This window comes from Aquarana catesbeiana, linkage group LG11 (assembly GCF_042186555.1).
Source record: "Aquarana catesbeiana isolate 2022-GZ linkage group LG11, ASM4218655v1, whole genome shotgun sequence".
NCBI lineage: Eukaryota > Metazoa > Chordata > Amphibia > Anura > Ranidae > Aquarana > Aquarana catesbeiana.
In genome coordinates, this window is record NC_133334.1 from 116,527,631 (window position 1) to 116,542,290 (window position 14,660).

A 14,660-nucleotide genomic window follows, 5' to 3' on the forward strand; every position below is an offset into this window, starting at 1 on the left:
TATAAAATGAAGAAAACATTCTACAGATATTGGCAGTTGGGCAGCTCTATGAACTCAAAAGAAGCATCTCTGCCAGAGCACCTGAGATGTATACAATTATTTTTAGTGTGACTCTCCTGCATCCATCAAAAATATAAGCATGCATTTTGGATGGACTAATGTGTTTAGTTTAGTGTGTCCAGAGAAAACGTATTTGGGGAGCAGAAAAGGCTTAGGATCCCCATGAGGTTATTGTTGCTTCAACCCCATTGTGTATAACTTTCCATAGGGAGGACTGATAATCTTTGTTTTTGTTTTTTTATGAATGTCAGTGTCTGCTTGCTGTCTTTGTCATCTTGTCCCAAGGATACAGGTCAATAGGTGAGAGTGATGGGAAATTGCCATAATGAGGACCCAGACAGCATTCAAAATTTAACAGAGACTGTGTATCTTCCCTGCTTTATCTAAAACGATTTAAAAAATAACTATACCATCACTAAGAGAGTCCATTTTAGTCAACAGTTTAATAGCCAGTAATACGCTGAATACTTTTATTTGTTTTATAGACTGTTTTCAGAAAGTTTGACATGGACAAATCAGGAAGCATGAATGCCTATGAAATGCGCTTGGCAGTGGAGTCTGCAGGTCGGTTGCTCAGTATATTTCTATGTTAGTTGTTATGCTTGATATAAAATGTATGTACGTAAATTTATTTTACCTACTGTTTTCCCCAGGTTTCAAACTGAGCAACACCCTGCATCAGCTGATTATCACCAGATATTCTGAGCCAGATCTGTCTGTGAATTTCGATAACTTTGTGTGTTGTCTGATCAGACTGGAGACCATGTTCAGTAAGTGGAATTTTTATTTCAGGCATTTTCCATTTTAATGTAATACATTATTTACTTCTCCAGTACCCAGATACCTATTCTAAGATTTATATGCTGTATTCACTTTAAAATTATTTTTTTTAAATTTTTGTTCTAAGCACATAAATATGTAAATGCATAAGTTCATAAAAAAAAAATATTGAGTAGATTATGTTAAACAGAAAAAAGTTAGGATTAAGAAAATCTATAGAAGTACATGAGGCACAATTGTATGCCAATACATATATAAAGTACTGTATACCGATACAATCTGTAAAAATTGTATATAAACATTAATATATTTCAGGCTTGGACATATAAAATAATACACATGTAAGATTTATAAAATAATAGACATCAGTACAGTGAGGAAACAGACATGGTTGTATGTAATGTAATAGTGGATTTGTTAAATAGTAAGTTACAAGTTGATGCCAATGTAATGGTCAATTGATATAGAAAATAAAATATTAAGTATTAATAAAGAAATGTAAAAACATCATGATGTGACTGTTGATTTCTAGTCATGATTGTATTTTTATTCATCCATTATTTCATATATTATACATTTTACATACCCATTAACTTAAAATATATGTTTTATAGACCATTTTTACAAATCCAATAGTTATACGTTATTTTATGTACTTATTGGCGTATGTTTTTTCATTCAGTGGACTTGTATCAATTGTGCAGATTAATGACCTTTTTTTGCTTGTGCTCTTTTTATTTAATTTTTTTTATTTTTTTTTTTATAATTTTAATGGAATGTATGCATTTATACATGTGACCAACAGAACTGCCAACTACCCTGTTTTTCATTATACTTAAGACCCAGTGAAATAGAACTGATGTATAACCCCCAAAACATGTTGACTGTCACTTCTTGATACAATCTCTTATTGAGAAAAAAAAAAAAATATATATATATATATACCTGGGTGGATCCTTATGGGTTGTCGCTTCTATTCTTTCACTTTACATGTACAAGAATGAAATGACTGTTATTCTTTAGAAAGTATTATTGACGGATGTGACTCCTTAAAAGAGAAGTATGGTAATTTTATGGTAATTTTTTTTTCCCCCATAATCACACTTACCTAGGTGGATGCAGCATCGGTCCCCCGCCACCTCTGCACTGAGAACCGAGCCATCTAACATCGCTGATGGCTCGGTTCTCTCGGCTCCCTGAGCAAAGAGCTGCTGCCTATCAATCAGCAGCTCTCCTGCTCTGCTCCTCCTCGCTCACTGGAGCGCTAAGCTTTGGGGGGAGCGGCCGTCTCAGTGGCTCGCTGAGAGGCTGAGACGGCCATCAGTCCAGGCACCTGGCGGATCCAGGCTCCTAGAGTTGGGATGACACAGTGCCTGGACTGATCTGTGTGACGTCAGCAGAGAGCGAACTTCAGACCGCTCTTTGCTGAAAATAGGTCACAGGAGTGCAAAACGAATTGCACTCCTGTGATCCATATGAGAAGCCCAGCCAGACAAGCTCAGGCTGGACTTCTCCTTTTAAAGAAATAAACCTTATAGGTATTTGTGCAATTTAAAGTGTCTGGATTCTAAATACTCCATTCTCTAAAGATGCCTGAATCCTGAATGACTTTTATATTAGAACAACAATATGCTTTCCTTTCTCAGGATTCTTCCAAAACATGGATACAGACAAAGATGGTGTCATCAACTTCACCCTTTTCACTGTAAGTTCTTTAATTATACAAAACATTTTCATTCATATTTATTTCAAGCCATTTTATGCTCTTCTTCATTCGTATCATTTTTCTTTACCTTCTTATTATTGGGTCATTGTAACGCTATTTTAACTACTTGCCTACTGGGCACTTTTACCCCCTTCCTGCCCAGACCAATTTTCAGCTTTCAGCGCTGTTGCATTTTGAATGACAATCGCACAGTCTTGCAACACTGTACCCAAACAAGATAGATAGAGCTTTGTTTTGGTGGTATTTAATCACCACTGGGTTTTTTATTTTTTGCTAAAAAAAAAGACCAAAAATTTTGAAAAAATGTTTTTCTTAGTTTCTGTTATAGTTTTATATTTTGTAACCATTGCTAAATTCAGAATGTTAGGAGTTTAAGTGATATCTTTGTATTAGCTATTTATGAAAATACAACAGCCTCTTAAACCTTCCTGTTATTGCCAAATATCAAACAGGCTCTGACAGGCAACCTCTTGACACCTCTGGGTAGTTTTGGAGTTTGCAATTGGGCCCCCCCTTTTCCTGTTGGCTCATCACTATGATGGACAGCTTCACTGGCTAATAAAAAAATGTGCACGTTTTAAAACTATCAGGAACTGCCCACGATTTGCCTGTTAGAAATGCCCACTGTAAAGGAAGATTGTTTTCAATTACTTTTTAGACATATATGTAGTAGAATCACCTTGATGTAAATAATCTTATCAATGTGTTACTCTTTTAACCACTTCAACTCCGGAACACTTACCCACTGTGTTAATTTAATTGACAATTGCGTAGTCGTGTGACACTGTATCCAGAAAAAAATTGTGTCCTTTTTTTCCCCACAAATAGAGCTTTCTTTTGGTGGTATTTGATCACCTCTGCAGTTTTTATTTTTTGTTCTAAAAACAAAACTGACAATTTTGAAAAAAAAAAACAATCTTTTTTACATTCTTCTAAAAACATATGAAATAAAAAAAAATGTAAAAAATTTAATTTCTTCATAAATTTAGACCAATATGTGTTCTGCTACATATTTTTGGTAAAAAAAATCCCAATAAGCGTATATTGATATATTAATGGCGGTGATCAGCGACCTATAGTGGGACTGCGATATTGCGGCGGACAATACCAACACCAACTGACACTTTTTTGGGAACCAGTGACACTAATACAGTGATCAGTGCTAAAAATATGCACTGTCACTGTACTAATGACACTGGCTGGGAAGGTGTTCACATCGGGGGGCGATCAAAGGGTTAAATGTGTGCCTAAAATGTGCTTGGTTACTGTGCAGGAGGTGCTTGTACTATGGGAAGGCAGAGATCCGTGTTCCTGCTTTGCAGAAACACAGAATCACTACCTTCCCTACTGACAGAACGGCAGTCTGCTTCTGTCCCGAACAATCGGTGGGTCCCGGCGGACATGTGTACAATCACAGCAGGAGTGGGTTGCTGGTGGTGCGCGCCCCAGACCCGGAAGTGCCGGATCACATACAAGGTACGTGATCCAGCACAGAAGAGCCACCTTGTCACCGTATGTATACAGTTGGCAAGTGATTAAAAGACACTTTGTTCCTATGTTTAGTCAGTAAATATATACAGTATATGTACATGGTTTTGCCATATTTTCTCATAGTATATGCAGACCCTGCATTTAATGTGTGTTCCATATGCGGTGCCTTGAAAAAGTATTCATACCCCTTTAAATTTTCCACATTTTATCATGTTACAACCAAAAACGTAAATGTATTTTATTGGGGATTTTATGTGATAGACCAACACAAAGTGGCAAATAATTGTGACCTGGATGGAAACTGATAAATGGTTTTTCAATTTTTTTACAAATAAATATCTAAAAAGTGTGGGATACATTTGTATTCAGCCCTGATACTCTGATATCCCTAACTAATATCTATTGAAACCAACTGCCTTTAGAAGTCACCTAATGAGTAAATAGAGTCCCCCTGTCTGTAATTTATTCTCAGTATAAATACAGCTGTTCTGTGAAGCCCTCAGAGGTTTGTTAGAGAACCTTCGTTAATAAACAGCATCATGAAGGCCAAGAAACACACCAGACAGGTCAGGAATAAAGTTGTGGAGAAGTTTAAAGCAGGGTTAGATTCTAAAAAAAATATCACACTAAACACTATGTGTGGCGGAAAACTAACACTGCACATCACCCCAAACACACCATTCCCACCGCGAAACATGGTGGCAGCATCATGTTGTGGGGATGTTTTTCTTCAGCAGGGACTGTGAAGCTGGTCAGAGTTGACGGGAAGATGGATGGAGCCAAATACAGGGCAATCTTAGAAGAAAACCTGTTAGAGTCTGCAAAAGACTTGAGACTGGGGCAGAGGTTCACCTTCCAGCAGGGCAATGGCCCTAAACATACAGCCAGAGCTACAATGGAATGGTTTAGATCAAAGCATATTCATGTGTTAGAATGGTCCAGTCAAAGTCCAGACCTAAATCCAATTGAGAATCTGTGGCAAGACTTGAAAATTGCTGTTCGCAGACGCTCTCCATCCAATCTGACAGAGCTTGAGCTATTTTTCAAAGAAGAATGGGCAAAAATGTCACTCTCTAGATGTGCAAAGCTGGTAGAGACATACCCAAAAAGACTTGCAGCTGTAATTGCAGCGAAAGGTGGTTCTACAAAGTATTGACTCAGGGGGGCTGAATAAAAATGCACACCACACATTTAAAATCCCAATAAAATACATTTTACATTTTTGGTTGTAACATGACAAAATGTGCAACATTTCAAGGGGTGTGAATACTCTTTCAAGGCACTGTAGAGGGTTGATTTACTAAAACTGGAGATTACAGAATTTGGTGCAGGTCTGCATAGAAACCAATCAGCTTCCAGTTTTTTTTTTTTGGGTCCGAGCTTAATTGAACCAGCTGAAGTTAGAAGCTGATTGGCTACCATGCACAGCAGCATGCACAACTGCACCAGATTTTGCACACTCCAGTCTTAGTAAATCAACCCTACAGTGTTCTTTACTGTACCTTCCCACAATGCAAATATGTGAGGTTGATTTATCAAAAGAACAGAGACTGTACCTTTACCTAAGAGAGTAAGAAAAAGGTCTGTTCTAGTTATGTGAAAAAAAAATCCTGTTTTTTTTTTTTTGTTTTTTTTGTTTTTATGACTGGAAAGTCACAGGAAACAGAGGTTCACTTTTTTACCATGATCTGCCTCTACTCTATTGTAAATCAACTTCTATGTTTTAGCAGACTCATTAAAAACAATGAACTCCCAGTGTGGCTGATTTCATTGGCTATTAAGCTGGCAGGCATTGAGGTAGATATTATACCCACTGTCTAGTGCAGTGATGGCGAACCTTGGCACTTCCAGATGTTTTGGAACTAAATTTTCCCATGATGCTCATGCACTCTGCAGTGTAGTTGAGCATCATGGGAAATGTAGTTCCAAAACATCCGGGGTGCCAAGGTTCTCCATCACTGGTCTAGTGGCTAATCTACAAATTGCATGAAAAGAGAAATCTGGTAAAAGATACTGCAAATGCTGCAATGATGAATCAAAATATATGCTAATTAAATATATACTATACTTCCTATTAAAATATAATGTTTAGATTGCAGAAACAATACCTAATATAATTCAGACACCTACTAATATGCATAATGCTCCTGTTTAAATTACCCTCAATGGTTGTCTCTTTTTTTCATTTACAGTGGCTCCAGATGACTATGTTTGCATAGTGAAAAACCTTTGCTCTGCATGGGCTGGATCCCTAAAAGCTCCTATAACCGACTGCAAGTGCCTTCTCACTCGCTGCCCCTGTGCCAAAGCAATACAAGGAGGACCTGTCTCTTGGAGGACCCTCTCCTGCATCTGCTCTTGTGTGACCTTCCCTGTGTATAGCATCCATTCTATGTTTATCAACCTTCCTTTGTTTTCTGCTTGTCTTAATCTCAACATCCTTCCAGTTCTCCAACATGTAATAAAGAAATCATGCCATTAGTCAGAGTGATGCCAATATACAGCTGACCCTCAGATACTGTGGCCAGTTATAATATATTACAAAAGTCATTCTTTTTGGTTTAGTACTGAATTTTAAATGCCAAAATAAAGAGCATTCTGTTACGAAAATGGCTTTAGACATGAGCAATACTTGTAAACTGTATATAAAGTGTTACTAAGTGCTGCATTGCTTTATCAATACAGAATTTTCTATTATTAAATAAAGCCTCTCTTTCTTTAATGAATATCAAGCTATCATTACAATGTCCGGTTCCCACTTGATTATTAGAATTCACAAAAGCCAGATTGTCATTGATGGATGAGTATGTGAGCTCTTTATAAGTGTATATTAAGGTTACATTGACAACAAAGTCAATGTACTGAACAATAGTACTTAAGGAATTTTGTGTTCTGGGTTTTATGAATAGTGCCTTTCATTGTGGCAGTGAATCATGCCAAGCTAGAATAAGATTTAGTAGAATAGACACGAATGAACATACAAGTGTATGAATCCAGTGATGAGTAAGAGTACAAGCTGTGCCCAGTTTTTTTTTTTTTTATTGTAGACATTGCTGCCACAATAATCACATTACAGAAACCAGCTTTATCCAGGCAAGGACGGCATAGTGTGGCCTAACCACAACTTATGATCTCAGTGAAATAGGGCAAACTGATTGTGCAAAACCAAACATTAGCAAGTGAGGCAAAAAATGATGTGAATTATTTGATTTTAAAAGGAACTCATCAGGTTAGACATATGGAAACTGCTTTTGGTTATCTTTTCAAGGGCATATGGCATTGGGGCTATCTCCCTTATCCTACTTACTTGAAACAATCATGTGTAGATCTGGTGCCCTGATATCTTTAAGAGCCCTTGCACACTGGGGCGGGGGGCGGCGTTTTACCGCTGACGCCGCCCCCTCCCCCAAGGCACCAACCCCCCCATGTTGAGGGCATGCGGCCTGGTACGGTTCAGGAGGGGGGGGGCGCTCGCTCGTCCCCACCCCCATTCCTGTCCGGCCGGGCTGCGTGCTCGGATAAGGGTCTGGTATGGATTGGGGGGGACCCCCACGCCGTTTTTATCGGCGTAGGGGGTTCCCCTTAAGGTCCATACCAGACCCAAGGGCCTGGTATGCTCCTGGAGGGGGAACCCATGCCGGTTTTTTATTTAAAATTTGGCGCGGAGTTCCCCCTAAAGATTCATACCAAACACAGTGCCGGGCATTGGCGGGGATCCAAGTCGGATCCCCGTTCATTGAAAATCGGACACATGCCGGCTTCATGTCGCAGGGCAAAGTCGGATCCAAAGTAGGACGGCTGTCGTGTCGCACCAGTGTGAACCCAGCCTAAAGCATATTCCTCTCCACATACTGGCCATTGTTACAGCCTTCACATTTCTGCACACATGCCCATGCAGGATGCTTCTCCTACACAAACTACCCTCTATCCCTACACATGACCATTGTATAACAGATAATCCATACTTCCCCATACCTGCCCAACCAACCCCTACTCCAATCCCCCTTTACCATTAACCCAATTAATGAAGGCCGCACCAAGTTGGAGTAAATATTGGCTGTAGTAGCCTCTTTATTAACCTCCCTGGCTGTTTTGCCGAGTGTGGCTCAGGGTTAAATTTCAGCACCATTAGCGGTAACCCCGAGCCACACTCGGGATTGCATTGCAGGATCCTGGTGCAGGTTACTTACCTTGTCCCCAGAATCCTGTGATGTCCCCCCGCTGTGTCTGCGGGCTCTGTGCTCCGCCCGATGCCTCTGTGTGCGAGGTTCCATTCCCTGCGACGCACGGGGGCGCAGCCTGGCGGCAAATTCAAAAAATTTAAAATACATAACATACAGTACACTGTAATCTAACAGATTACATTAGTGTATGAAATCATTTAACATCCCTTTTTGTCCCTAGTGCTTTGTCCAATGCCTTGCATGCAGTTTTATATTATATATACTGTTCTTTCTGCCTGGTAACTGGAGATTGTCCATAGCAACCAAAAAGTGTCCCTTTACGTCAAAAGTGTTTTAAGACCAGCTAGAAAACAGCGATAGTAAATTAGAAAAATTGCAGAATTGAGCGATAGTGAATCGTGGGAAAATTAATTTTATTATTATTTTTACAATTATTTATTATATTATAATTTATGATTATGTGTTTCAAACTTTATCATACCCAGGATATCTTCTAGACTCTTGTTTGGACAGATTTAAGTGTGTTATTGCTAAGAATTACAGGCCTACAATATAAAATACCAAATTTCTATGGAAAACAATTGTACCACTTTGAGGTGCAAAAATTGGACATAATCATACCGCCAGGGAGGCTACCCAACTCAACTTAAATTAACCTAACTGCATAAAAAACATCTGTTAAACCAAAAAACCTATCAGTCAATACTCGCGTTGGTCTTTGCAGGAAACCCCAAATTACCATATGATTTTAATAATGCACTACGGTACCTTTTATCCTAAATAGGCCTCCAACTGACATACTAGCTTGGAGACAAAACCATTGAACGCAGTGCACCCAAATTCCAGCTAAACCACCCTTAGCTGGAATACCACCAGCGGGACCCATGCCACCGATGGGTCCCGAACTCTTCCTTATCCGATGTTTCTTCCTTCACCCCCAAAGACCAACACCCGCCACAGCACCCAAGGGGAAAACCTTACCCTTGTGTGCTCCTCCACGCTCTCTGGATACCGTCCTGTAACCCTAAAGCCCACATGTCAATTCCCACCGCATTGAGGTGTACCTCATCACCCCGAAGGTATCGCCAGGTATCCACTTCCAGCTCCAAATGTCTGATAACCAGCCCCCCGTTCCTAACCACAAATCTGCTAACGTCCCTGTTAACCTTTTTCCAGGCCTTATTAATCTGCTCCACCGATCTAGCCAATCGCCAAGTCGTCCGAGCAATGATGTCGGACCATACAATCAGCATCTCCGGGAATGGCCATGCGAAGCCACAGGAAATCAAATTTGATATCCCGCATGATGTCCAACGTGGACCTTAAGCCCAAATCATTACCGTCCACATGTAATACCAATGCCTATCCAGACGTGCAAAGCAATGCACTTCTGGAACTGTCGTGCCCCAGAGCATAACTGGTATGCCCAACCACCGGACACAGGCTTCCTGTCTAGAAATGCCCAATTGTCTCCCATCAGGCCTCACATCTGCTCTTTTTGCCCCCCAAAAAACATAGGAGTGGCCCAATATCCAGACCAGGCCCTGCACACCACCTGAAAGAGAAGAAAAGCAACCAACATAACAACCAATATGCACCCATAAACATGCATACCCATACCAACATGCCCAATGAGCTCCCCTACTCCGTTACTCTGACAACAGGTGAGGACAAACATATAACTTGAACTGACGCGATTCCCACCTACCCATGCGCTTAACCGCCTCCTCATCTAACTCCCATCTGGCAGCCTCCGTAGCGCCCAAATTAGAAAGGACTGCAAGGAAAATTCCCCAAACCCAATGCCTGTAAGCATTTCCGGAAAACAGAAATGAATTGAAATCTTGTCAACAGGGTACCGTCAGCATACACCAAAAAGGACCCTGCCAAATCCGGGCGTACTGCGAGGAATCTCTTTGCTGCCTCCACCGGACATAAGGGCAAACCCAGTAGAGACCTCATAGGCCGAAGAACACATAAAAACCAACTGGGCTAAAACCCTCCCCAAAAGCTTAAACGAAACAGGATGCCTGGAGTCCCTGCGCTTCTGCGAGCCCCGATACCCCTTCTTCGCTTGTCGTACCCAAAAATCTTTTGTGAAGTCCTGGCAACCCTGCAACTTGAACAAAAATGCCAACCCCGCCAATTTTTTCTCCAACCCCGACACTGACACCTCCTCTTCCAGGTTCCGTAAGACAAAATAAAGAACCACCAACCGCAATTCCTGTCTCTCCTTCTCACTCTCGACCTGTTGCAAAAAAGACAACCATTCGCACCATACCCTGCTATATGCAGCCCACGTCACGGCACTTACAGACCGTCTGATCCATTCGGAGACGATCCCAAGGCAATCTTCCACAGCCATTCAGGACAAGGAACCTCGCGTCGCTCCGCTGCCGGCGCCAACTCCTGGAACCTGTCCAACTGAAAGCGAGACAAAGCGTCAGCAATGACGTTCTCAACTCCCGGAGGTTCACATCATAAATAAAAACATTCACCTGTAGACAGCGCAACACTAATGCCACATACACATGATCGCACATTCCGACAACAAAATCCATGTTTTTTTCCGACGGATATTGGCTCAAACTTGTCTTGCATACACACGATCGCACAAATGTTGTCGGAAATTCCGAACGTCAAGAATGCGGTGACGTACAACACGTTCGACGGCACTATAAAAGGGAAGTTCAATACCAAGTGTGCCACCCTTTGGGCTTCTTCTGCTAATCTTGTGTTTGAGAGACGATTTGCACTTTTCAGCCTCGTGCTTTTCAGATCGTTACTGCACTTCAGTTTGTGCTTGTGGGTTTGTATCTGGTTTTCAGTGCATGTAGTCAGTTCGCATTTGTTTTTCTGTGCGTCTTTTATAGTATGTATTTGATCTTCAGTGCGTTCTTGTCCGCTCGTTTCTGATTTTCAGCTCGCTCTTCTCGGGCCTTTCTGTTTTTCAGTGCTTTCTGTTAGTTCGTTCTAAACAGGCGACCGTTTTGAAGCCACGAGGACCCTCACCCCGGAGCAGAGGGTTTTTAACTACTGGCTGGCCAGAGACAGAAGAGTGGTGGAGAACGCTTTCGGGATAATGGCCAGCCGGTTCCGCCTATACCTTACGGTAATCAACATGACGGAATATAAACCTAACCATATAATCCTTGCATGCTGCATTCTCCACTATTTAAGGAGAAATTCAATGAACTATGTGGCCTCAGTTGGGCCTGAGCCCGTCCTGGCTTGCCACCCCAAAGCGCCCGCGAATTAAGACAGAAGTATGTTGAGTACTTTGCGGGTAGGGGGGCCATTGATATGCCAGAAAATGTTTAAGAAACATTTTACAAATATTTTTTTTAGTTAAACTGAAATAAGATTTCCTTTGATTTACTGCTTGTGTTTCTTTTAGCCATCTCCTAGGTTATCCAATGGGCTTTTCTTTTTGGCCATTTTCTTCAATAGTGCAAATGTAATGTATTTGATACATGAGGTGACAATCTCTTCTTCAGTGAAATATTATGTTGTGGGTCTGCTACACACACACCTTGTTTTTGTTGTTAATGTATGTAATGCATTACTGATAAAAATATTCATCATTTTCAGCACCATGAATTAATTTTTGGGAGTCACGAAAATGGCCTGATTGTTGCAAATTATAAAGCGCAGTGGGAGTTATTTGCTAAAGGAAAATCCACTTTGCAATCCAAGTGCACTTGTAGTGCAAAGTGGATTTGCCTTTAGTAAATAACCCCCATTGTCACTGTAAACACCAACTTAGTCCAAAAACTGCTATTGAGCATTAAAAGAAGAAGCCACACATTGTTGAGTAGAAAACCTTTTTCTTGTGTGCACATTCACATGTGCAAAAGGGTTTTTGAACAAATCAACATATTTTTGTAATAACATTTTTGTTTTTGACAGTATAAATAGGCTTTTTTGTGTTAAACAGTCATGCTTAAAACCATAAAACAATACACAACTCAGGAACTTACAAAGTTCAACTTTGATAATTTGAAGGCAATATCAGACATTAATATGTCCAAACTGTGTTGATCTTGCCTTCATCAGATGGGGTGATGTCCCCCCTGTGAAAGCCAAATTTTGAAGATGCACACAAATTGAGAGTCAAAATGTGGATTTCCCTCCTGATCCCATGCCTAATGTCAACATGTGCTAGCTCCCATCATGGGGGATCAATGGACGTGTTTCGGAGGTACAACCCCTTCCTCTCAGCTACTTGAGTTGCAAGGAAGGGGTTGCACCCACAAAACGCGTACATTGATATCTTGTGTGGCAGATAGCACATGTTGACACACTGGGTGCATCTTCAAAATTTGGCTTTCAATATACTTCAAAAAAGATTTAAAAATTTTAAAAATATCAACAAATGGAAGAATTTAGGTGTGTTTTAGATTCTGCCTAAAACATCAATGATGTTTTTGAGTCTTTTTTCAACATCATTCATGTCTTCCTTGATCTTCTGTAAATCACGATTGAACACCATGATCTCCCCGATGAGGACGTGTGCACTTGCACTTGTGAAATGAGTTTCTTCTTCCACAACATCCATATCACTTAAAATAAAAAAACACACCATGTATTATAAATATGCAGGCATACATCTATTACCTGATGGTCTCAGACACTCACCTGTTGTGGTCACTATTTCGCCCACTTCATAAACCTCTCCTTCCTCCACATCCATTGGTTGTGGTGTTGGTATTTCCCCTTCTTTATGAGGTTGGGGGTCCCTGGTGTCCTCTGATGTCCTGAGTCTTTTCCCCCCTATGTGAATAAAAAAAAGGTATACTTAGCACACAGATATTTGAGGGCAGAAATAGGAATCTGAAACATTGCTTGGAAGTGTCGTACAATTGTCTTTTTGGGCAGAGTTCCAAGCTGAAGACATTTTTTTCCCCTTTCTAAAGCTGGAATACTTACCTTTTTTGTACAATTTTCACACATGGAGACAACCCTAGTATCCACTGGAGCACCTGTAAGGGACACCCTAAAAAGTTTGTTCTGGTGTCCCACACTAGTGCTCCTGCGTCCAGATGTGTAAACAGCTGCTGAGTGTCCTCTCCTTACACTGAATCAAGTTTACATTTCATTCTAGTTACAAACACATCTAGACAATAATGTACTAAACTTCTTTTAATACAAATAGGCCTGAACAAATGTAGTTAACCTGGATCTGCCAAAAACATCTTATTAGTGAGCGAACAATGTTTACTACGAACGATTACTGTGCCCACGAACCTGAAAGTTGCCATTTTAAACTGTACAACAGTAAAAAAAAAAACACACAGAGCAGCACGAACATAATAATAATAATAGAAACACAGGACAAACGCTTTTTAGAAGCAGTTTCCTAATCTTTCTGTACTGATCCTTCTCCCTCAATTTCAGGTCTGACCATCGTTTCCTCAGTTAATCCTTGGATCGTCGTACCCCAAAATTCCTGTGCAGACTTTTCACAACTTTAGCCATGATCTTGGCCTTTCTCACATTTGGGTTTGGGTAAGGTCCATGCTTCCCATCATAGTCGGCCTTCTTCAAGATGTCCACCATCTCTACAAAGGACATATTTGAGGCCTTAAATCTCCTCTGGGATCGGAAAGTTCGTGGCTCCGGGCTTTTGTCGTTGCTGCTGCTGTCTGCATGCACTTGCTCTTTCTCTGCCACATGCTCTCCCACTGCGCTAAAAGAGAAGGGGCGGGGAATATACTAGATAGAAGGTCGGGGCGGGCGGAGTTTCACGCATGCGCAGTGTATATAAAGTGCAACACGCGTGCGTCGTATGTACGATCTGTGAGTGGCGGAAGGAGTAGCGGAAGCGCCGATCGTGATAACGAAGGTACAATTTGAAATTGGTGCATCAGTGGCCTATACTGCTTATAGATTGAGGCCTATATTGGGACAAGATTAGGAGAGTTTAGCCTGACATTAGGGTTGTCTTGTGTTGTGCAGAGAAAATGCATGGCTTCAATGATCACAACCCCCCCCCATATTCATAGACAAGTACAGGGAGCTGCCCTGTCTGTGGCAGGTGAAACACCCGCATTATAAACATAAACAAAAGAGGCAGGCAGCTCTGGAGAAACTGCTGGAGTTGGTGAAGCCGCAGATCCCCACGGCAACCATCCCCTATTTGAAGGCCAAAATTGGTGGCCTGAGGAGCACTTATAATAGGGAGCGCAATAAGGTCCAGGATTCCCAGAGATCAGGAGCAGCAGCAGATGACATTTATGTACCCAGCCTCTGGTACTATGAGAGACTTCGTTTTCTGTCAGACCAGACTGAAGTCAGGCAATCACTAGACATGTGTAGGATGAAAAAATTTGTTTAGTTTAGTTTAGTTTCGATTCGTTATTTAACTAAATTCGTTTAGTTAACCTGTCCAACTGAAAGCGAGACAAAGCGTCAGCAAT

At 41.0% G+C, this 14,660-nt stretch overlaps 1 protein-coding gene across 1 annotated transcript in view; it reads left to right on the forward strand.

Moving 5' to 3' along the window:
- Positions 1-6,783, forward strand: part of CAPN1 (calpain 1) — a 141,586-nt gene extending 134,803 nt beyond the window's left edge. The window contains exons 19-22 of the mRNA XM_073604934.1: positions 546-624; positions 714-830; positions 2,487-2,545; positions 6,250-6,783. Coding sequence (XP_073461035.1) covers positions 546-624; positions 714-830; positions 2,487-2,545; positions 6,250-6,276 — 282 coding nt within the window. The 3' untranslated portion in view covers positions 6,277-6,783. The remainder of the gene's footprint in view (positions 1-545; positions 625-713; positions 831-2,486; positions 2,546-6,249) is intronic.
- The last annotated feature ends 7,877 nt before the right edge of the window (positions 6,784-14,660 follow it).